This window comes from Anarrhichthys ocellatus, unplaced genomic scaffold (assembly GCF_004355925.1).
Source record: "Anarrhichthys ocellatus isolate YVR2014 unplaced genomic scaffold, GSC_Weel_1.0 scaffold36, whole genome shotgun sequence".
In the NCBI taxonomy this organism is placed as follows: domain Eukaryota; kingdom Metazoa; phylum Chordata; class Actinopteri; order Perciformes; family Anarhichadidae; genus Anarrhichthys; species Anarrhichthys ocellatus.
In genome coordinates, this window is record NW_022280066.1 from 3,882,172 (window position 1) to 3,906,902 (window position 24,731).

The following is a 24,731-nucleotide window of genomic DNA, read 5'->3' on the forward strand; positions in this document are numbered from 1 at the left end:
AAAAAAAAAACTTCATATAGAAGTTATACTCTGGATATTAAACTCATTCCATTCAGAAAATTAAGTAAAGCCCTTTTAACCTGAACTTGTTTGTCCCCTGTCTCTAACAGTCCTTTGATGCTCCACTCCCTTCCTACCGCTACCACTCTGCCCTTCATTCTCTCTCTTTCCACACTGAACTTCCTCCACTCTATCAGCACATGTTCAACACTTTCTTTACGGTTGCATATCTCACATTTATCCCACTCTGTCTTTTTCATGATGTACAACGTGTCATTGAGTCCTGTATGTCCTGACCTTAACCTAAACAAGGTAACATCTTCTTTTCTACATTTACAGTACCTCCATCACTTCTCACTCTGACTGACATCTGAATTTTGTTGTAATTTCTACCCTTATTGTCATTATTCCAAATTTCCTGCCAAGATGTAATAATTCCGTGCTGCATTACTGATTTTGCTTCTGACCTCCCAAAAGCAATTTCCAAAATATCATTTTTGTAGTTTATCTGCAACCTCATATCCCTCTATTCCAACGTGAGCTAATATCTACCTTTTTATCATAAACCTTTTCATTCACTTTTAAGACTTCTTCTTTCCTCTGTTTATGTTTGTCTGTAAGGTGATCTCTACTGTGGACGCTGGCAAATACTCTTCCGAGAAGGTTGGCTTTTTCTATATCTGTTTTTGCAGTGCAAAGAGTCTAGAATGAAGCTTTCACTGTGTGATTCTCAGAGACAAACACTGCATGTGTCACATATATTAGAGGGTTTTACTTTTGAGCCCCTTATTGCTTACTATTTCACACTAATGACAGAAAAAAAAAGACTTTTTACATTGTGTTAACACTTTAAATAGTTTACTGGAATGCAACCGATATAAATAATTACAAATCAATTCATTGAAAAATAAGCTTACTGTAATTAAGAACCGCACTATCATAATATCTAATAACTTTCACACACACAGTGTGAAGGTTTAGTACTCAGTTTAGTTTAGTTTCTGGTTAAATTCCTCCTTTGTCCTGGGGAACTTGCATTGTCGGTGTAACCTCTTTTTTTAAATTTGTTGTCAATATTACTTTGAAAATCTTGCTGTTTGTCTTAGTTCTAATAACATTTTACCATTTAGATATAAGGGGCTTTGATTTGACCTAAATATTAGGAGATTCGATTTAAATATGTTCACGTACGCATGGATTGATTTGTTTAATGATGTGTTAAAGGACAGAACATGCGTTAGAATGTCAGTTGGCTTTTAATTAAGCAAATAATTTAACAATTAAAGTGCAAATCAAGTTCATGTGCGTCAAGCCACGCCCTTCCGTACATGTGAACCGCATGGCCCCGCCCCCTACGATATTATTATGGGCGTTTATTTCCGGTATTTTGCGTCTGGATTTTTTTAGGTTTCCACAGAGGGTGTTGTTATTAGTGTACGTGTGTGTGCGCATGTGTGTTGTGAGAGAGTTGGCCGTGCGGTTGTAAACGTTCCCAGCTCGGATACCGTCACCGCCTTGCACCGGAGGCAGGCGCCGTGTTTCTACATGTAAGTTACCGTCGCGGCTCCACAACCGTTGGCCAGCAATGACCGAGAGCCCCGCGACCAAGCCGGCCGACGGGGATGTGTGTCCGCGTGCGAAGAACGGACTGAAGCCGGAGAGAAACGGCTTGGCGAAGAGCCTCCACCGCTGCCATGAGCGGCAGCCCAAGCACCACTGCCGCCCCGAGGAGGAGATGGAGGAGGAGGTGAGGCCCGGGATGGGACGGGACGGGGAGGAGAGGCTGGTGTAGCCGGGTACATCTACTATGTGGACCCGGAAACACCCGGGACGATGCTGACATTACTGTCACCTCCATTAACTCGCGCGGTGTTAGGATATTACACAGCTCGCCCGTGTCCCGGCTGTCCATTATCTGACAGTTTGTTGCCATTGAGCTACGATTCTCGACTACAAAACGCCGAATCCCATATAAGAGACCCTCGTTTAAAGAGTATTCGCACGTTCTTAATGTTATACGCTCCCTCAAAACATGAACCAACCGCTTTCCACGAGTCATAACGAGACGCTGATTGATTCGGCACAATCATTTTTTGCACCAAGCAACATTTGAATATATTAAAATCTCAACTTTATGAATGGGCTTATAATGATCCCCCACTGGCCCCACAGGTTTTCATTTATTGGCGGGTGTTGACGTTGCACAAAGTTGACGTTGCGCTAAATTCTAAATATGTTTAGCGCATAACATGCATGCCGAGTTGAAGAAGATGACTAACCTAAGTGTAACCAGACTGTGTGTCTGTGATTGGGCTAGACGAACTGGGGATGGTGTAATACTTATAGCCATTTCTAAAAGACTCATCATACAGGACCTCATGACGCTACACCCTCAGAGCCAGTCTAACTACTTGTGGCAGTTTACATTTCCTGTCTGGATGATGGTAATACATCTGCAGGTTGCCTTCCTATCTCCTCAGTTGACAGTGTGCTATTATTAAGGAGTGGTGTGTGTTCTGGTGGAAACTAATTACAGTATATTGGCTACGCCTCTCGACCTCAAATGGCACTATTTACATTTCTTAAAGGATCATTTCTGAGTGTGTATATTGGCTGCAATCTTCTGGGTTGGCAAATATTTGTCTGTTAACGTGTGTGTGTGTGTGTGTGTGTGTGTCCTTGAAGAGGTATCTATAAGGGAGCATAGTGTGACACTGAACCAGTGCGACAGTCCAGTTAAATCATGCATGCTGGGAAACAACTTTTTCCAGAGGCTAATGAAATCAAGCACAATACATACTAATAAAGTGTAAAATACTAAGCGGGTTAACCGTTGGCGAAAGTAAAATTCTTCACGACCATTTCCTTTTTGAAGGACAGTAAAATGGGCAGAGACACACCGTTGCCAGGTTCTTTCCACAAACAGTCCTTCCCGCGGATGGTTCTGTCAACTGGGCTGCAAACTGAGCGCCCGGTGACTGAACCTCAGCTGACGGTATGTGAGTGAAAAAGGCATGACCGGTCACATGCAAGCGCCTAATAGCCGTGAGCATGGAGACCGCGCATGATGGGAATTGCATAACGTCTACAAGTTCCTGTTCCTGTCCCCCTCCCCAGAAGGAGGAAAGAGACCCTTTGCTTTTGTTGAGGACACATCATAAGTAGGTTACGTTTATGAACGCGTTGCAGGCCACTCTGCTCCAAGTGCAGGCTCTTCCCTTATTTGGCAGTCAAATCAAATCCTCCCTCCCTGGCATTTGTTACACACTGTGTACGTTCCTGTATAGTTGGTGTACAGCTGCACCGGAGCTAATGCCTTCTTATGTTCCCTCTACTTACAATTTCACTGCATGTAAGCCACTATTAAAGTATTTTTATTCATTTTCTTTGTCCCCATTATGACAAAAGGACACGGAGTCACAGGAAGACAACGCTACATTTATATAAAGTATTCAAAACGTGAAACTGCATTGCAGCTTAGGCATAAGGCTAAGTGTTTGCATAGGGAGATAAGTTACAACTTTTTACAAGCTAGACGTGTATACATGGAGACAGAGTTAACGTGGGTCTTTTTTTTTCCAACTTTATTATAATAATAATAATAATGCACTTTTTTACCACAAGCTGTGTGTGTGTGTGTGTGTGTGTGTGTGTGTGTGTGTGTGTGTGTGTATATATATGTATGTATATGTTTATATATATATACAGTGGGTACAGAAAGTATTCAGACCCCTTTAAATTTTTCATTCTTTGTTTCATTGCAGCCATTTGCTAAAATCAAAAGTTCATTTTATTTCTCATTAATGTACACTCAGCACCCCATCTTGACAGAAAAAAACAAATGTAGAAATTTTTGCAAATTTATTAAGAGAAAAACTGAAATATCACATGGTCATAAGTATTCAGACCCTTTGCTGTGACACTCGTATTTAACTCGCATGCTGTCCATTTCTTCTGATCCTCCTTGAGATGGTTCTACTCCTTCATTGGAGTCCAGCTGTCTTTAATTAAACTGATTGGACTTGATTAGGAAAGGCACACACCTGTCTATATCAGACCTTACAGCTCACAGTGCATGTCAGAGCAAATGAGAATCATGAGGTCGAAGGAACTGCCCAAGGAGCTCAGAGACAGAATTGTGGCAAGGCACAGATCTGGCCAAGGTTACAAAAGAATTTCTGCAGCAGTCAAGGTTCCTAAGAGCACAGTGGCCTCCATAATCCTTAAATGGAAGAAGTTTGGACGACCAGAACTCTTCCTAGACCTGGCCGTCCAGCCAAACTGAGCAATTGTGGAAGAAGAGCCTTGGTGAGAGAGGTAAAAAAGAACCCAAAGATCACTGTGGCTGAGCTCCAGAGATGCAGTAGGGAGATGGGAGAAAGTTCCACAAAGTCAACTATCACTGCAGCCCTCCACCAGTTGGGGCTTTATGGCAGAGTGGCCCGACGGAAGCCTCTCCTCAGTGCAAGACATATGAAAGCCCGCATAGAGTTTGCCAAAAAACACATGAAGGACTCCCAGACTATGAGAAATAAGATTCTCTGGTCTGATGAGACCAAGATTGAACTTTTTGGCGTTAATTCTAAGCGGTATGTGTGGAGAAAACCAGGCACTGCTCATCACCTGCCCAATACAATCCCAACAGTGAAACATGGTGGTGGCAGCATCATGCTACGGGGGTGTTTTTCAGCTGCAGGGACAGGACGACTGGTTGCAATTGAAGGAAAGATGAATGCGGCCAAGTACAGAGAGATCCTGGAAGAAAACCTCTTCCAGAGTGCTCTGGACCTCAGACTGGGCCGAAGGTTCACCTTCCAACAAGACAATGACCCTAAGCACACAGCTAAAATAACAAAGGAGTGGCTTCGGAACAACTCTGTGACCATTCTTGACTGGCCCAGCCAGAGCCCTGACCTAAACCCAATTGAGCATCTCTGGAGAGACCTGAAAATGGCTGTCCACCATCCAACCTGACGGAACTGGAGAGGATCTGCAAGGAAGAATGGCAGAGGATCCCCAAATCCAGGTGTGAAAAACTTGTTGCATCATTCCCAAGAAGACTCATGGCTGTACTAGCTCAAAAGGGTGCTTCTACTCAATACTGAGCAAAGGGTCTGAATACTTATGACCATGTGATATTTCAGTTTTTCTTTTTTAATAAATTTGCAAAAATTTCTACATTTCTGTTTTTTTCTGTCAAGATGGGGTGCTGAGTGTACATTAATGAGAAATAAAATGAACTTTTTTGATTTTAGTAAATGGCTGCAATGAAACAGAGTGAAAAATTTAAAGGGGTCTGAATACTTTCCGTACCCACTGTATATATGTGATGTGTGTGTGTATATATGTGTATGTATATTTTTTTTAAGATTCTGTCAGTTTTCATGCTTCTTTGGCATTTTCTTGCCAGAACCTTTTGCTTTTTAACATAACACAGCCACAGTGCATGTTTCAACTCCAAAAGTCTATAAGAAACGGTGACGTGCACTCTAAGATAAGATGACTTTTGATGAATTCATAGTCCCAGTCGTTTCCCGTGTCGCCCAGGTCCACGCAGCGCAGCATCACGGCGGCCTGTACGGCCGGCCCTTCACCGAGTCGTTCGAGGAGACGCCCATGCTGGTGGCGGTGCTCACCTACATGGGCTACGGCATCCTGACCGTCTTCGGCTACCTGCGCGATTTCCTCCGCTACTGGAAGATCGAACGGTGCCACATCGCCAGGGAGAAGGAGGAGCAGAAGGTGAGGGGGGGCACTGGACGGGGGCACGGACGCAACGCGACGTGTTGTCTTATGTTGGGGAAAAATAGACCCGATGCGTTTGTTGTTATGTTAACCAGAACTAAACCAGCGTGTTGTCATCACACCACGAAGTTTCTCCAATTAGAAACCATTGACTCTTTATTTAAAAAAGTTTGAGTATTGTTAAGCATTGCTCCAAGCTTCGCATCTGGAGAGGAAGTATGTATTTAGAACCAGATTTACCCTCCGATCATTCAATGGAATGTTCAAGTTGTTATGGCTTCTCTTCACAATTCAGCCAATGTGTCAACGCACAGCTAATGGTGGAGTTATCAGCACAGTTTGTTGAAACGCGTCCTTGACCGCTGAGGTTGTTTTTCAACCCGTTATGTAACTCTTGATAGTGAAGCCCATTGTGTTTCAGGGTTTGGTTTCGTTGAGAAAAGGAAGCGGCTGAGATAGACGCAGGGGAAGTCATGAAATCAGCCCGAGGATGTTTTCTCTGAGAACCAAGGAAAATGAATTCCTTGACGTGTGTTTAAATGTGAAGATATTTCTGTATTTCTTTCCTTCCAGCTATCTCTGCCAAAAGTACGCATGGCCTATAGTTCTTTACTGGTAGTTGTAATACTCTCCCCCTCGGCTAATGTACCCCTCCCTACTCCTCCTCATCGCTCTCTCTCTTTTCATCCTCGGGTAGGACTTTGTGCCCCTCTACCAGGACTTTGAGAACTTTTACACCAGAAACCTCTACATGCGCATAAGAGACAACTGGAACCGGCCCCTATGCAGCGTCCCAGGGGCCAAAGTGGACCTGATGGAGCGAGCGTCCCGCGACTACAACTGGACTTTTGAGTGAGAAAGACATTTATTCAAGGCTGTAAACACTGTAATGTATAAGTCAACAGGAAGGAATGCAGACGCATTAATCAGAGCAGTTACATCCTACTCCTCGTCAAATGCCAAGTAACACACATCACTTTAGGAAAAAGACGTTACTGGTCTACGATAACACCGAGCAGGTTTATGCACCACCTAGAAAGCTGCAATGTCGTGTTGTATGAAAGAGGAAACTGGCACTATGCAAAAGTGTAACTCGAGCTTTGAATGTGTTGTATAGTGGCGCCTGATGTCATTATTAGTCACTACAGGAATTTGGTCTATTGGGCAACATCAAGTTTCCCAGAGCTCCGGTTGATGTTCTCGTTTGAACTCTAATTTCCAGTCATTTATGTATAGCCTGATGCCGCCAGACCGGATTTTCGTCTTTCAACATGCATGTTTTCACCTTGTGACGTAGCCAGGTCCAACCGGTGCATGCATACGGGCAATCGGAGCACAGTGCTACCAGCCAATCACAGCACATTAAAGCGGGGCTTGGCACAAAAAAAAAAAAATAACTGTCCCATGGAAAAATGTAAGCAGACGAGCTGGTATATGAAAGTGTTGCCAAATCCTGTCAGAAGTAGGACAAACACAACTTTTATTTCTAGAAAAGATTTAAATGCATCCGATCGTGCTTTAAGTGAGAATATATCGTCCAATTTACGCAATAGCGGCTCAAACAGAAAGTTCAACGTCAGCTGAAACCATCTTGGCGTCTTTACGGCCTTCGTTCTATTTCTTATGTGAATTAACATGAGGCCAGGGCTGAGTAGCAAATTAGAACACATCTCCTAGCAGATTGATACGGCCCAAATCTATTTTTTTTTTTTTTTTTTTTTCTCCCTTCATATGTGACTGACATGACATAGTGGGAACGGCATCAGATCACATTTAATGTGAAACTTGTGAAACTGTACCAACAGGCTTGCATAACCAGTAGCTTCATCTCCATGATTGTACCCTCCGTCTCTCTCCTTTGCAGTTATACGGGTCGGGTAGTGACGGATGTGATCAACTTGGGCTCGTACAATTACCTGGGCTTCGCTGAGAACACCGGTCCGTGCGCCGACTCCGCAGCCGAGGTCACCCTGAAGTACGGCGTCGGAGTTGCGAGCACCAGGCAGGAGATGGGTACAATCACACGGCGAAACACACACGCCTTTCGACAGCAGGAATGTTGGAGGGATGAATTCTCCGCAGTAAAGACAGAGAAGATAATGGGCCGGTTTGTTTTGTGGCACAGCGGAAACTAACGCGGTAGATTCTGTCTTAACAGCGCAGTGTGCGAATATCACAAAGCGTTGTTTAATATCCGGCCTACCTTAGTCCCCTTATTTCGAAGACTGGTATCCGTGACATTAGTATCGATTGTTTTGATAAATATCAGAACTTTCAGTGCAATTGTAATCAATTCCAGCACAATGTAGAATACGTGAAATCAGTGTGTCCGAGAGTCTGTGTGCACTTCAGGAATGTGTGGCTGAGCTTGGTCTGCTGATTTGGCCTGGAAGCGGTCATATGGTTGGCAGATTTTTACTGATAGAACCAATGACGCTTCTGCTCTGCTTACACATGGAGAGGCCCGGCCGGCCCACATTGTGATTAGGAGTGCATCAGCTTGTGCTCCACAACAGAAGTCTGTTTTAAATCCAATACGTTGATTGACGCACAGTAGATGACACATAATCTCGCCCTGAGAAACAGATCGACGGAAGTTTGATTTAGGGTGCTTTGAAAAGTAACAGTTGTTTTTAGCTATAACACAGGAACTTAAAAAACGAATAGAACTTCTTACCCAGAGTTAGATGAAGCTAGTTATGGAGCTACGGCCAGCAGCTGGTTAGCTTACAGGCTTCAGGCTAACCGTTAACACTGGGAACAAGGGGGAGACGGCTAACGTGGCTCTCTCCATAAAAGCGTCCACCAGCTAACACCGGTTAAGCTAACTATGTAACGCATTATATCTTGTTTGTTTTTAATGCATTCAAAAATGGAAGTGTAAAAACTACAAGTCCTGGCAGCATCACAGTGATTACAGTACGAATTCATCAAACGATGTACTTGATTAGTGAGCTTTGGACGAAGCCAGGCTAGCTGTGTCCCCCCCCCCCCTTTCAGTCTTTATGCTATGTTAAGCTAACTATCTCCTGGCAGGAGATTCATATTGAATGGACAGATATGAGAGTGGTGTCAATCTTCTCGTGTAATTCTCAGCAAGAAAGCCAATAAACATATTTAGCAAGCAAGCTATGTAAGGCTAATCTCTGAGGTTATGTTTGGTATGCTGATGTCCTGTAAATCTGTATCTCAGGTAACCTAGACAGACACGAGGAGATGGAGAAACTGGTGGCTCAGTTCCTGGGTGTGGAGTCAGCCATGGCGTTTGGGATGGGGTTTGCAACCAACTCCATGAACATACCAGCACTGGCTGGCAAGGTAAGACCACCGGTGATAGATGTCTTCTTTATTCTTGCAGCACACTTTTCTATGTTGTCTCAGCACTTTCTTCTTCTTCTTCCCTCTCTCCCTGTCCACTGTCACTCACTCTACATCATACGAATGTTAGGTTTGTAGTAGTGTATGCACTCGCGTATATTCACCTTTTGATGAAATGTGTTTCCTACCAGGCACTTTTGTTTGCGGAGCACATTTAGTTTTAACAAAAAACATTTCGTAACATCGCCACACAAAACCGGCCTCAAATATCAGCAGCAAACATTTCCTGTTGACACGAGCAACTGGTGGTTTGACTGCACGCCAGAGTGCCGTTGTTGCTCGGCAGGTAGACTCCTCGCCACATAGTTCCTGCTGGCGAGAGGAAACCAACGGTGTGAATTCTTTTGTTTGTTGTGAAATGCAGCAAACGGGTGTACACTTTCAACATCGGTAGTAGTTGCTCAATGGCCTCCCTTACACAGGCAAACCGTGTAATCAATTAAGCAGCATTCTGAATCGAATTATCTCAGATCATTTTATAAGCATAAGTCACTGGACTATATGTACTAATGTGATTTTTGTAAGTAGGTCTGTATGTGTAACACTATCTGCTACCTCAGATGGATGGACACACATCAGATGTATGAATCTTTTATAAATGTCATCCTGCAGGGCTGTCTGATTCTGAGTGATGAATTGAACCATGCCTCTCTGGTCCTGGGTGCCAGACTCTCGGGGTCTACCATCAGAGTCTATAAACACAACAGTGAGTCTGTGATCACAAATAAGTCGCCCTTTCAGTTATGTCTCCCACCTGCACTTCTAGGTCAATGTTTCTTTCTGTGTTTGTAAGTCCTCCTGTTTACCTTCATTCATCGCTTCCTTCTTCAGAAGCCCCTATAGCTTTGGTTACTATTTTAGGTACATACGTCATTGATGTACCGAATGACTCTACTTAATAATAATGATATTAATAATTCTTACTTATCCTTCCATATGCTGTATGTCGCCACCATGTGGTCACTTGATCTCATCACTTTTCATTACGCACACTACTGGGGAGTTAGCTCTGCAGCCTGTGTCTCGGGTTAAATCAGGTATCATAATCTGAGGATTTAAGAAATTGAAGAACAGAATGAGTGACGGCTGCTTTAGTTTCCAGGTCCTCATGCTATTGTTCATGCTGGCTCACTGTCATGCTTGAATGCAACCGAAGAATAGCCTCTGTTAACATTAGTAGTAACCCCTGTGCTTCTTCCTGCTGTTTAAGTCGTATTGGCTTTCAGTAAACTGTATCTTCTTTCTGTATCACAAACTTCCTTATATTCACAAAAACACACTGTGTTTGTATGTCAAATGCAGGGGAGAAGAGCTAGCTGGCTAGCTGCTAATGGTGGCTCACATACATCTAGTATGTCTTTAGGGTAGCTCATAGATGGCTCGTATAGAACATGAGATACATTAATTATAATGTGTGATAATTGATGTGTGATTAGTAAAAAAAAAAAAAAAAAAAACTAACTAGCCACTAACTGAGTAGTAGCCATTAGGCTAACTAGCCACAGCTTGGCTCTGAAGCTCCGCCCACATACAAGCACTGTTTGTGTTCATTTTGATGCCTCCATCGTGGTGACAGCTATGGCCCGAGAAATGGTACTTTAGCCGCCTGATGCTAATTACTTATGTCTGAGTAGTTGGGAGCTAAAGGTTGGCTACCAACCTTTCAACATAATACAAATAATTGGCTCCATTATTGAAGAATATGACTCTGATTATTAAGTTCTATTAAATATTCAGTATTGTTGTCCACGTTTTGTTTGGGGGTTGGGTGGTGTCTCACTTTCTTCTAATGAACTCCCAGCTGACAATAAGGTGTTTTTCTGCTGCCACTGTTGATACCACAACTTTAATTTTAAATTTAGTGCAATTACTTGTCTCTCTTGATTTTCCCGTCAGACATGCAGAACCTTGAGAAACTGCTGAGAGAGGCCATAGTTCACGGGCAGCCCAGGACTCACAGACCATGGAAGAAGATCCTCATTGTGGTGGAGGGCATTTACAGGTAGCCTACCCATTTCCTTCACAAGAAATATCTTTAATAAAACCCTTCCAGGTGTTTTGCAGTTAGTTAACTAGGCCAAAAGCAGTTACCAGCTTTAAAATAATTATTTCCTTCCTGATTTCAACATGAGCACTGCTTCACGTAGTTGCCCAAGCAGTAGTTGCATCAGATTCTATGCAATTGGTAACAGCTTCCAATCAACAGATTTTGGCTTTAAGTTTAAATAAACAGGTCTAATTGAATCCAATTATTTCCATGTTTACAGCCAGTTCTCTGTATTTCCCTAAAAGATAAATCAAAGCATGTTTATCAGTAGGAGTCTAACACAAACACTTCCGGGGATTTGGATTGCTGTTTGACAGAGCCGATTCGGTGCTTGGTTAGCCCTTACTGGCTGTACACGCGGTGAGCAACTTTGATGGGTTACTTTATTGTGCCAGACAGGGCGGCTGCAAGAAGCTGCACTGTACAGCGATCTGCAGGAACACTGTGAACTCTTGCTCTTTCCTGTGACATTGTTACACTATTGCCACGAGTTGGCACATATGAGCAGAATATTTGAGACAGTTGTCGTTCAGGTAACGTCTGCTCACTAGTTGACAGGTCCCAGCAGTTTTGTACTTGGCCCTCGAGTGAGGAACAGAGAGTGCAGCCCCTGAGCTCAGGTTTCCTGGGTTGCCAAGAAGGAATTTAACCTTTTTTTTTTTTCCTCTCTCTTTGCAGCATGGAGGGCAGCGTAGTGAGCCTGCCTGAGGTGATTGCCCTGAAGAAGCGCTACCGGGCCTACCTTTACCTAGACGAGGCCCACAGCATAGGGGCCCTGGGGCCGAGAGGGAGAGGTGTGGTCGACTACTTTGGCCTGGACCCCTGTGATGTGGACGTCATGATGGGCACTTTCACCAAGAGCTTCGGCGCCGCGGGGGGATACATCGCAGGGAAAAGGGTGAGGATGCAGGGGTCGTAGGTTGATTTTATCTGTTTTTCAAAGCACAGTTTTAAAAGAAAGCACTTGTAGTCACAAGACATGGCTGGTTTACTGAAGGCTAAACGGCAGTCTTAATGTTCAAGTTGCAAACTATCTCTCAAGATCTGGGGTAACAGTGTCAAGTGACAAAAGTCGCAGGTGTGGTAAAGACACCCGTCATCTCAGTATTGTGGATTTTCTGCCTGGCAGCGCATGGCCGCTGCATTCCTGACCCATTAGCCCTGTAACATTACATCCATGTATCAAAGCAAAAGGCCAGGTTCACAGACGTCTCGACTTCAGGATGTGAACTGCTTTTGTGTTTCCGTGAAGATATTGTGACACTGAAACAAAAATTTCATCTGATGAGACTTGGCGGCTTCTTATCACCTTCTCCCACCATCTTCACCACGAGTGTGTCAAAGTTACAGGATGTAGCTTGAGACGAAGTGTTAATAACCTGCATGACTTTGTAGCAAAACAGTGAGGACCTCACTGGTCTGATAGACTAATTAAATCCTTCCATGCACGTCTCCTTACATCTCCTGTGTATCTGCTGGGTTTAGGAGCTCATTGAGTACCTGCGCTCCCATTCGCACAGTGCGGTCTACGCCACCTCCATGTCTCCTCCTGTGGTGGAGCAAATCGTCACTTCTATGAAGTGCATTATGGGAGAGGATGGAACAACGATCGGTGAGTGGTACAGCAATATATATATATTGTTTTTAAAAGGTACCCTGTAGAGTTTTTAGTAATAAATGGGCCTTCTTTTTATTTGTCTGACGCACATGCATGCGTGTGTGAAAAGGTAATGCAATACACAGTCCCACCAGTGGTTTCACACTATTCCATAGCAGACTGCTAGCAGGGAAACATGGATATAAATGATGCAGGTTTCAATGTGTTCAAAAAAAGATGGAAATGCAGAAGCATCTTGGAGACTTCACACTGAAGGTAGACACGGCTTTTGTTTGTTTACAAGGAAACTCCACAGGGCACCTTTTACACTTGATGCTTAGAAAGACCCCTGACTGCGATTCAGATGGCATGAAGTCTACCCACTGCACTTTCACACAATGCAAGTGTGTCGATACGTTTTATCTTTGATGCTCTGTTACCTGGGCCCCAATGCCTTGCTCCTTTTTTTTTTTTTTTTTTTTTTTCTTCGACCATAAAAGTTAGGCCCTCGATGTTTTCAGGAATGAAAGTATTGAGCATTTGATGCTATCTATTTTTACCAAAAAACACCTCAAGTCGCCTACTGCTCAAACAGCACCATTGAGAGCTTCATTTATTGTGACATGTCCTAATAAGTTAAGAGCACCAGCAAAGACTCTTTAATGAATGACATGCATCAGATACTTTCCTACTGAATCATTTCAAATGAACTGAGAGTGACGACCATCAGACTAGCTTTGTCTAGCTGTGCTTCTTCAGTGTTGAGTGGATCTTATCTTAGCTGCTGTAATTGTCATCAGCCGCCACCGGGTGTCAGTGCATACTAATGAAATCTAAGACGGTCACAGTAGTCTTATCTGTATCCAGTTCCTCCTCAAAGAGTTGAAGGCAATGAATTTTAGAAATAGTAAATAGCATCTCTCTTCTACTCTATTATTGCAAGGCTAGTCCAGATAAATCTCAGCTGAAATGTACCTTTTTGTTCCATTTATTTTAACCCCAAACAGCGTCACTAGTCGAGCTTGTAGTCTTGCAAACCCAGCTATTCAAAAGAACCCTGTGAATCTGAAAAACATTCCCGAGAAAGTGAGAAACCTGGTCTCGCCGTGGTGCCTGGATGCTGTAACGCACATCTCATGAATGTGATCGCTTGCAGCTGCTTGTTAACCTTCCTTTTCTTCTTCTTTTCAAATCATCATCAAACTAGCTATAATTAATTGCCCCCCCCCCCCCAGTCCAGTATTTTGTTTTCTGCATTGATTCTAACTTTTGAGTAGTGAATCGTGTTGAACAGACATTAAGTGGAGCTTGACTTTCACCGCAGCGTAAATATACGAAACGATCATTAACTTCGTTAGAGGGTCAACTCACGTTTCAATATCTCCTCTCGTCATCTCAAGGCCTCAAGCGTGTGCAACAGCTGGCGGTGAACACGGTCTACTTCCGCAAGAGGCTTGGAGAGATGGGCTTCATCATCTACGGCAACGAGGACTCGCCCGTTGTGCCCATGATGCTCTACATGCCCGCCAAGATAGGGTGAGCTTTGACCAGCTGCTGTTGTCCTCCTCCAATCGGAGCAATGCCTCTAAAATCAGTGGACAATGAATTGACAATGGTGTGTGTGTGTGTGTGTGTGTAATTTCTGTCCCCGTTCGGCCCATCAGAGCGTTCGGCAGGGAGATGCTGAAGAGGAACATCGGGGTGGTGGTCGTGGGCTTCCCCGCTACGCCCATCATCGAGTCCCGGGCGCGCTTCTGCATCTCAGCCGCCCACACTAAAGAAGTGCTCGACAGGGTAACTGGTTGCTTTCACCGCTGAACAGCTTCAGATTAGACAGAAAACGAGACTTGTCACTTTGAATGGCTTCAACTTGTGTTGTCTTTGGACAAAGACCTGAGAATATTGTTAAAACAAAAACACAGTGAACAAGCCCTTTCTGCAAAACAAGATAAGGCTTAGCTTCATCTGTTTCATCTTTTTTAACTCTACCAATAGGACAGTTTGTGATTTGCTTTTGACAAAGCCGTACTGAACTGAGCTTACAGGGGCTTAGGGCTACATACAAATACTAGACCTGTACACACATTGGGTCCAGAAGGAAGAGAAAGGTGTAAATGCCAATATTCCACCATTGGCATATTATTTCAGTAGTACCAGTTGATACTACTAGCTTTTTTTTTAATAACGGCTCCAAGTTGGTGTAATAACCTTCAATTTGTTTCAATCCAAGCCAAGAGGTCACTGAAAGGGAAGAAGGGCGGTCTAGTGGGCGGGAAGAACTAACAGAAATTGGAAGGACACAGGTGTGATCTGTCATGACCCCAAAATGTCTTCTTGTGGAGATGTTTTTTGAGTCACTTCAGAATCCCTCCCAGCCCCGTATGTGTGCGTGTTTCACCTATGACCTTCCTATTTCCTCATTGTGTTGCTCTACGTTCGCGCAGACTGTTCCGCTTTGATCGCTCTTGGCGAAACATCAGAGAGCCGCCCACTCCTCTTCCACTGTACTAGGCTCCCTGCAGACCTGCCTGCTTGTCCTCTTCCAGTCACCGCTAAGCTTCGGCCTGTCACTCATTCTCACATAAACACAGATCCTTTCGCACGGTGGCTGAACCGCCTCCCGTCTAATTGGGGTGTCCTTGTGGCTCAGTCGGCTCAGATGCGTGCCGTGTCTCCGGGAAGTGCTGTCGTGTCGGGGGCTGTTATCCAGTCCCGTTCCTCTCTTCTTTTTTTTTTTTTTTAATAAAGTGAAGACAGGGAGTGGGAGTATTGTAGCGCTGTAGTGCTTTTATCTGTCATGATGTTAAAGTCTCTCTTTGTTAGCCGTCCTCTCCGTATCATTCTCGGGTACTTTGATGTGTCATGTCGATTTGTTCGTCTCTTTTATCTGCTGGTGAGCTTTCGCAGTTTTAACTTCTCAATCGAACACACCCACACACGTACACATAAACCTTAATTCCTTTTCTTTTGTCCTTCTCAAGACGTTTCATTTCACTGACCACATTAATATCCTACTGGACAAATCATACTAATCTACACTGACTTCTTGAGGCAGTGGAAACAGACTAAGATTGCTTTATTTAGGGCATTCTGTGGCCATTGTGTGCCATTCAAGTGCTTTAAAGAGGCAAACGTCCAGGGCCTTTCAGTGCCCCCCATGGGCCTTTGGTTTGGGAAAAAATGTGTATGGTAGTCAACGGTGAAAGACAAATATTTCTTTCATCCAGTTTGAATTGTACCATGAATGACACAGAAGATGTAAATTTAAAAGAAAATGTGTCTTTTTTGCATGTCAAGAAAGTCAGTTTGTTATAGATTTGTTTGTGTGAAACTAATCTTCTCGCACAATGATCATCAATAACTCGTCCATCGCCTCGGCTTGCTAGCTAGCTAGATGCCACAATATGCAACCAAGGGAATGAAACGTTAACAGAATTGCTGTAGCTAGCTAAAAACTTTAAATCACAGCACGTCAAAGGATTATTTTAGCACGCTATGTCTACCAGGCGTGAAGTTGATAACTAAAATAATGATGGGACAAGATAGCTGTTAGCAAGATGATGTTAGCTACAGTATGTGTTAGCAAGATGATGTTAGCTACATTGTGTGAGCAAGATGATGTTAGCTACATTATGTGTGAGCAAGATGATGTGGTTAGCTGAGACACTTGCAAATGTTTCGGCAGCTTAAAAAAAACACACAGCAGCTTTTAGAGATTTGTCTTTTGTTTGCTAGCAGACGGAGGTAACAAAGAGGCATCCTCGAGCAATACAAAGTCAATGGAGAGATGCAGGGATGATGTATTTTTGTAGGCCAACCCAGTCAGCAAGCATCACACTGGTTCCCTCGACAAAAGAACAATGGGATTTTTCCATTGGATTTTAGATTATTGCAGAAAATAAACTCCGTGGCAAACAAATGTTTATGAAACGTACACGTTTTGTTCAGCAAGATGGTCTTCACGAATGAGCACCACTTTGAAGTGTAAATGACAGAAGTAAAAAGCTAATGTTAGGCTGAACTACACCACTTCACGTCTCCACCACGAAGCTTAAGGCAGACGAGTGTTCGGCGTGATGACGTTTTGTAGCCTCATTTAGCCACATGTTGGCAACCGCTTTTTGTAAACCGCAAAAGCTTCGAAATTCACCAGATAGTATCTACTGACGCATTTATCGTAGAATAAAAAGTTAAAATGTATTGTATTAACCACAGACCTTATTTTAGGTATCTAACCAAAATAACATTCAAAAAACCCATTGACTTTGAGACTGCAGAAATGCTGACTCATTACGGCCCATCTTCCATGTATAGTAGGTTTAGAGATAAGAGCTTTTACAGGTGAGATGTAAGAAACGGATGAGGTTTCAGATGATGCTCACTCACCTGGCTTTTCATAATTGGATAGAAATTGTTGTCTCTGGACAGATGGCCAATCGCGTTGAGGTTCTTTGTCTTTAAAAGTGTATTGTCCACAACTTTAGGGGAGACACCCCAGACTGACTTTTGTTGTAGGTCTGTGGTCTCTCCTTGTAATTACAATAATGATTATTTCACAGTTTTTTTGCGCAAGTGTTCTTAATTATAATTAATGCATCTTGAAGTTAAAATGTTATCAATATGGTTTCAGAAAGAAAAATGCAATATATATATATTTTAAACATGTGCTGTTCTACACTAATACACACAACTGTCTGTCAGCAAACCAGGTTTTTTTTTTTCTTTGTGTCTTATCTGACAACATCATAATCAACCCAGGGGACTCCGTCTCCAGCAGTCCGTAACATTGCATTCAGTCACAGCCAGGTCGTGTTGTTATTGTGGATCATGTGAATGCTTGAAACGTAGAAACTTTCACTGACATTACTCAGAAATAAGACACTTTTAATACTGATTAGCAGCCGGAAAGGAACTCGTCGTTTCCTGTGCCATAACAAATGTCCTACTGGTGACTTCACCTCAAGAAAGATTGGGTCCATCTGCAGCATTAAAGTCAGCTGTGTTTTTCTATTTCAGCCCATGTTTGTGATTTAAACTTACAAGACCGCTGTGTTTCTCCATAAAAATCTTGCTTGGTGCAGCATTCAATTTCCCCGGGCCACATATTGCCCTTCATGATGACGGCTTTTTTTTTTTTTTTTGTATGAATGTCTCCACAGGCGTTGAGTGTCATCAGTGAGGTAGGAGACCTTCTTCAGCTCAAGTATTCCCGACACAAAGTCCAGCCGTCGTTGGCGCGGCCCGTCGACGATAGCGTGTTCGAGGACATCGACGACTGATGAGCCGCTCCTAAAGTGGCGTGAACCAGAATCGACCCCAGAAGTAACCGAACGGTTCAAGATGGATCACAAGTCTTCCACGAGGACCGAGATGTGCGCAGGGGCCTCCTTGCCACTAGCTGGCCGTACAGTACCCCCCAACAAAAGGAAAAACGCTTCAATCGGTCGTTAATTCTACTTTGCCTTACTTAAACTTGCAGAACTTGTGGTGCACACACTGAAAAACAGCACTTAAACTTATAAAGGTTATTACTTCTTTTTTGTATCATTTTGTGTCAAAGACTTTTAGTTGTGTGTGTGGAGCGGACAAATGCCAACTTTCAAAATGTCTCTTGGAAAAAAAACAGTGGTGAGGATGTAGTACTACTAAAAGTTGCCAAATATCAGAAGATGTTGAGCAGCAGATAACTACCCTGACCAATGCAACGACTTGTTCTAAAGCCGTCGGTTGCCTTTTTTTTTTTTTCAGAAATAAGCTTGTTTGATTTCTTCCTTTCTACAATTAGATGAGAAGATTAGTCCCATTGATATTATTGTGCAGTAAATATGAAGCTACATCCAGCAAGCGCTTGGCTTAGTATAGCCCAAAGAGAAATGGTTCCAGCCCGTAACTCCCATGGATGTATTAAACTTGAGTCCCACTCGGCCCATAGACTTTAAATTGTGACGACGTCGCCAATTTTCAAATCGTTCTGCCAATATAAAACCTCCATGGATCAAAAATACTTATTAAAAAGGGTCATACTGGACCCTGTTTGCATTTCAAGGTGTCCTGTCAACAGTTTTACAGATGTCTCTTTTACAATGGAGGTCTATGGGGGAAATGCTTTTTGGGCCCATGGGGGATTTGTTTTTTTGCTGCAATACCACCAGTAGCCACTGGGCAAAATTGGCTGCAAGGCTGAGTATCCAGGTCTTAATATACATCCATGGTAACTCCACATAAAAGCACAGTCATTTCTACACTGTTTTTTTTTTTATACTAAGCTAATAACCTGCTGGCCCTAGTTTTATATTTACCGTACAGACACGAGAGTAGTATTGATCTCTTCTCTAAATTTAAACAAAGAAAATCGGTGTATTTCCCAAAACAACTTTTCATTTTAAATTTGGGTCAGTGGGCTGTCTGGTTAAATGTCCAATACTTGCTATTGTACGCTAATTTACTTTGCATAATCAGCATTCTGGAAAAACTCATGAAAACCGTCATGAGCTACAGCTTGACAACCTCATTTGCCTCGGCTAACGCCAGCTCTGGGTCAGTCCAACAGTGCCAACATGGAAAATGTATGTAGGTTTTCTTTTTGTATATTCCAACGACAACATTAAAGTACATAATGTAAAAGCGTAATTCAACCCCACAACTCCAAACGTATTGAATATCATTTAAAAATACCAGTTTTCTGAAATGATAAGGCCACATTGCAATTCAGACTAATAATAAGTCACTGCTGTTAAACAAAAGGAAATATCTATTTAAAGTTGAGCTTAAACTCTCATCGTCTGTTACACTTGGGTTTGGCTGGCCTCTCATTCCCACAGCTGTTTTGTATCACCATCACTGACATCAGTATGATTGTATTTTTTATTTTACTCAACCAACTTGATGTGTATTTGTACAGTGTTTGTGTTCCAGATGAATTTAATATCACTTAATAGTCTAATACATTCTAGTTTATTGGTATCAAAGCTCACGTTTAATCTTTGATCACTTCAGTCACTCCCAAGAAGTACGACAAACAGAACTAATCTTTTGATTCCAGACTAGTCTGGATGTGATTCATATTGTTTTAATGCCTGGTAAAAGTGCTGTCTTTGCACTGTGACTTAAAAGGCATTCATACCTTCAACCAGTGTGAGACTAGAGGTGTGTGTGTGTGTGTGTGTGTGCTTGCTTGCATGGTTTCAGGTATGTCTGTGTGTCACTGCACTTTCACCTTGCTTTATTTATTTTCCACGTTCCTGTCTTTCAAACTCTTTTGCTTTGTGCTACTGAGCTTTGGGACAACAACACTGTTAAGTCAAGGCAGCTGTGTGGAAAAAAATAAATTCCACATACATCATTCACACTCGCTTGCACTCCGACAAGTGTTGTAACCACTCGTTCCGCATACTAATGCATGTACAGTAAGAACGAGTCATTGAAGCTGCTCTGCACCACAGCCAGTGGTGCCCAATGAAATATACACTGTTCTCATAGATGTGACTTTTTTTTCTTTTTTCATGTCTTAAAACTCCTTCATTCCAGAGAATGCTAACGTCTTTTTATCCTTTCACGGTAGTTGTTTATCTGTCACTGTCAACGGGAGATTCTTGTGTTCTTTAGTTTCCTTCCGATAGAAAACGTATCAAAACTTTATCGACAAATGATTTTCCATGAACTCGGAGCTAAGATTTACAATGTTACTCGTATAGATGCAGATTGTCTTTTTAATGTATTTTTAAGTTTGCACACAGAAAAGTCATCAAAAGCAGGCATTCAGAGCAGATTTTGATACAAAAATAGAATTATGTCTTAACGATGCTATTCTTAATATGAATTAGATCCCAGTACTGATTGCTGCTTGATAAAACTTGGAGGAGCTATTCATAATATTGTGTTCACTATAGAGCGACCTGAGAACAATGGTTATCATTATTACTGGCATCTTTGGTTGACAGCGCTCGAGTGCGCCATTTATAGAGGCAATTATTTCAACGGTTTAGTAAAAGTTACCACACATCAGAGATAATTATTTTCTGATATAGTGCCTTTTTGAAGCAAACCATTTTCTGATGCTTATAATTAGCACTGGATGTGTCCTCTGTGTTGACTAATTCCCATGCATTTGATCATATTAATGTGTAAAGCGTCACCCCCAGCGATGACGTCAGTTGATTGTTAAAACAATAAAAAACCAAGCGCTTTTGAAATGCCGTCAGTGTTGTAAGACTCCTCTTTAACACACCGAGATACGCTAATGAACTACTAATACCTTATTTCATCGCGCAGCCCATACTGCCCTCTCGCTTCTTTTCTCTCATACATGTTCAACTTTTGAACTACTAAATTACTGTATAATTATACCAATATGTCCACAAAATACAAACACAAAACTGAATTATGAAAATAGGTTTCTTCTCCCCCATAAGTCACATTCATATATGTTTCTCTGGTCCAACATCTTGTTTTGCAATAAAAACATTATCAAGGAACAAAGAGGAGGCATGTATTAAAAAGGCATTATTAAAGGTGCTAAATCATTAACAAACCCAAAATGTTTGTCTCTAAGCGTGGAGGGGTGGCGTCTAAATGGAACTACACGGGGTTCAGGAAAAGTTATTTATTCAACAAAGTGTCGCTCTCAATAAAGACCCAGCTGATTTCATTAACAATGTTTGATTTGATCAAAAAGTGTGTTATATGTGGTGACAACAAATGGATACAGAAACTCAACCAGGGGAAGCTTTTTGGATGCAGTGGGTGCGTTAAAGCATCCTTCTCAAAATGAGGATCTCACTTTTGTTACACTGCCACGACGACGCCGGAGCAGTGTTATCAGCCGTATGAGCGCAGTGCAGAGTGGTGAACACGAGCTAACCATCGGGGGAAACAAACAGGGAATCGCATGCATGCAGCCGGGCCAACTTACAAAGCAAAGAGAAGCTCAGATTACAACCCACGCCACTATATATTATTTACACAGTGCATAGTTGCTGCTATATCAATGCAGTTTTAACTTTTGTCAAGATTTGCCATGATAATAATAATTTAAGGTACAGGGTGGGGCTATAGGTGGACTTTTATCTTAGACTTGAGAGTGGGCGCAGAGTTGTGAGAGTAATGTGATAATCTTTCAAAAATTCCTGGTTTCTTTAAGTTAATTAAGAAAATGTCATCTTAAAAAGGATACCTGCAGGATTTGACTATACAGCTTCCACATACAGTATGTGGCCTGGATTTGAGTATCAGGAGCTGATAACACAGAAAGAACAGCAATGACTTAGTCAGTCCCTGCCCATCTGGATGTTTGCACAACAGCTTCTTTTTTGCAGCAGCAGCAGCAGCAGTACTTATCACATCCAAGTTCTCTCCTCCCCACTCTTCGGTCCGGCAGCGCTTTCTCTCTTAACTCCTTCCTTATTTTCTGCGTTCAGCTGCAAAAATGGCCACAGCTGGTAAGGTAGGTACATAATTCAAAAAGAGAGTATGTAATTACGTACAACCGTGGATGTTTTAGTTAGTTTTTGTAACTTATAGTAGTTTAAGTATAGTCAAGTGTGTGTAGGTAGAAAAACAAAACGTCAGACTACAATGCACAAAAGATTCACGTCAATATATTTTAGTTTAATATAATGAGATTTTTTTCCGTATATATTTTCATAATGCGGATGGGAGGAATGTCTCGAGCTGATACCCGACAATGTGTTTCAGTGCTCTCATGAACAGTGTTAATGTAGTTATCTTTGCACATGATTCTTTCACTCAACTTAACAGTTATTACTATTACAGCTGTCCTCTCTGCCTCAGTGAAATATTGCATGTCCTTTGAGTGTTGAAACTATCCAGACAGAGATTTTGCGCAGCTGTGGACACTGGCAAAGATGAGCAGGTAGTCAGCCAAAAACAACATCACGAAGGTCGACATTGGAATTAAAAAAGAAAGACCGAAAAAAAACTGTTACGTGATGTTTGCTTTTCCAGGAGCAGCATGTATTAGGGTGATGGAAACCACTGTACCCTACCACTGTTAACATGTAATGAATAAATGTGCAGTGAATATGTGAATCCCCTTTGATTATGTTGGCTATGAGGATCATTTGTATGGTATAAGTCATGTGTGGCCTCCGGATGAGTGTTCGCCTTGAAATCGTGCACAGAGGATAGTAACATTTCATCTACCTTTCCAGAAAACCCATCCTAAAATAGTTGAACTGTGGCAGTAGCACCCAGTAAATTGAGATTTTACTACCCTGTAGGTGATCAAGTGCAAGGCAGCAGTGGCATGGGAGCCCAACAAGCCTTTGGTGATTGAGGAGATTGAGGTAGCCCCGCCCCAGGCCAAAGAGGTCCGCATCAAGGTGAGAGACGTCCACTCTCGAGACATATACATGTACACACACAGGTATGTCCTACTGCACATTTGAGGAAGGGGTGAATGAATGTTATTCTAATTTAAGATTTTTGAAGACTTCCCCAACCAGAAATCCATAGTGACATCAACTCATTAAAGCCTTCCTTTGGATATGTAGTGGAGATGGTAAATAGAATGGCTCTCCACTGATGTTCATACAGGTCGTTCTCATCCAGCGTTCGTAGCTGTACCTATGAAAAATAATGATCTAAATAAGTATTCCACAATCTTTTAATAAACCTAACAAAGTAGTTTTGTTGTGTTTAAGGACCAAATCATAGCTCAAATGTTTTGCATGGTACACATGCAGGGTGCCAGATCATCAAATACTCAAAATGCAAAAGTCTTGAAACAATGGGTCATTGATTTTTGTCAGAGGCACTTTGTGACTTTTGTCTGTGAAAAGCACTTTATAAATACACTTTACTTACTTACTTACTTACTTACGATACCTATAACCCTAAACAATGTAGTTGGCTAAAAAAATTCCCTTTGGCCTTCGAAGTAACGTCCAGGTTCTTCTTTAGTTAGCTAGACATGCTAATGTTTGCATCTCATGCTAGAGCAGATTAACACACAATTGAATCCATTCCTTGGTCCACTGGTACGGTTGCTTTGCTATGATTTCAATTGCAAATGTTTAAAGGAAGCACGATACCCAACTCTTGACAAGAAACACGCATCAGTGTTTTCATTGTGTGGCCGTTTGTGTTGGGTGCAGATCGTGGCGACCGCAGTGTGCCACACGGACCTGTATCATCTCTTTGAAGGTATGCATAAAGATGGCTTCCCTGCAGTCCTCGGCCATGAGGGAGCCGGCATCGTAGAGAGCGTCGGGCCTGGAGTCACTGAGTTTCAACCGGGTCAGTTAAAGCTTACAACCTTTAATTTGTCTAATGGCTCAATGCTTCTTTTCCTGTCAAACTTTGTGGTAGCAATGCTAACAACGACAACACCAAGGCATATTTGTGCTACTCATCCAAACAAACCTGTTTTACATTGGATTTGTTGCTTTGTTAGTTGGCCTAAAGTTCCTTGGACATGGCTGCACTGTATTTTAATTTCAGGAGACAAGGTCATCCCCCTGTTCATCTCCCAGTGTGGAGAATGTCGCTTCTGTAAGAGTCCCAAAACCAACCAGTGTGTGCATGCCTGGTGAGCTCATGTTTTTCTTCTCATCTCTTCATTTTATGAATCCAGGATCCATGGATGATGGTGCATTGACATCAAATCCACTGTGTCTCTACATATGTCATAGTACTCAGTATGTCAGAGGAGCAACTGTAGGTGTTGTCTGATGATGGCACAGAACAGTTTGTTTAGGGCTTTGTTTTTTTTGCACCCTCTAATGGAACATGGAGCAATGCAAACACTGAGTCTCAAGCTATATTTTCATTCTAACAAATTCTCTACTCAGGGATGCTGATGTGATGTCAGCCCCAGACTCCAGGTTCACCTGTAAGGGAAAGAAGGTGCTGCAATTTATGGGAACCAGTACCTTCTCTGAGTACACTGTTATGAACCAGATGGCTGTGGCTAAGATCGACCCTGCTGCCCCTCTGGACAAAGTC

At 42.5% G+C, this 24,731-nt stretch overlaps 2 protein-coding genes across 2 annotated transcripts in view; both read left to right on the forward strand.

Moving 5' to 3' along the window:
• Positions 1-1,413: 1,413 nt before the first annotated feature.
• LOC116393958 (serine palmitoyltransferase 2-like) lies at positions 1,414-20,962 on the forward strand. Its single transcript, XM_031866689.1, has 12 exons — positions 1,414-1,747; positions 5,548-5,742; positions 6,443-6,597; positions 7,610-7,758; positions 8,939-9,063; positions 9,736-9,829; positions 11,020-11,125; positions 11,849-12,068; positions 12,656-12,782; positions 14,168-14,303; positions 14,432-14,561; positions 17,927-20,962. Exons 1-12 carry the CDS (start codon positions 1,586-1,588, stop codon positions 18,044-18,046), a joined length of 1,719 nt encoding a protein of 572 aa, XP_031722549.1. The 5' UTR covers positions 1,414-1,585; the 3' UTR covers positions 18,047-20,962.
• A 94-nt stretch (positions 20,963-21,056) lies between these two features.
• LOC116393986 (alcohol dehydrogenase 1-like) overlaps positions 21,057-24,731 on the forward strand; it is a 44,393-nt gene continuing 40,718 nt past the window's right edge. The window contains exons 1-5 of the mRNA XM_031866729.1: positions 21,057-22,209; positions 23,006-23,107; positions 23,882-24,023; positions 24,228-24,315; positions 24,578-24,728. Of these exons, the coding sequence (XP_031722589.1) occupies positions 22,192-22,209; positions 23,006-23,107; positions 23,882-24,023; positions 24,228-24,315; positions 24,578-24,728 (501 nt within the window). The 5' untranslated portion in view covers positions 21,057-22,191. The remainder of the gene's footprint in view (positions 22,210-23,005; positions 23,108-23,881; positions 24,024-24,227; positions 24,316-24,577; positions 24,729-24,731) is intronic.

Bases quoted from the DNA above. Each gene is read 5' to 3' on its own strand.
- LOC116393958 (XM_031866689.1), top strand. From the start codon at position 1,586: ATGACCGAGAGCCCCGCGACCAAGCCGGCCGACGGGGATGTGTGTCCG. The intron at 9,064-9,735 runs GTAAGACCACCG...GTCATCCTGCAG, and splicing joins TACCAGCACTGGCTGGCAAG to GGCTGTCTGATTCTGAGTGA. The intron at 12,783-14,167 runs GTGAGTGGTACA...CGTCATCTCAAG, and splicing joins AGAGGATGGAACAACGATCG to GCCTCAAGCGTGTGCAACAG.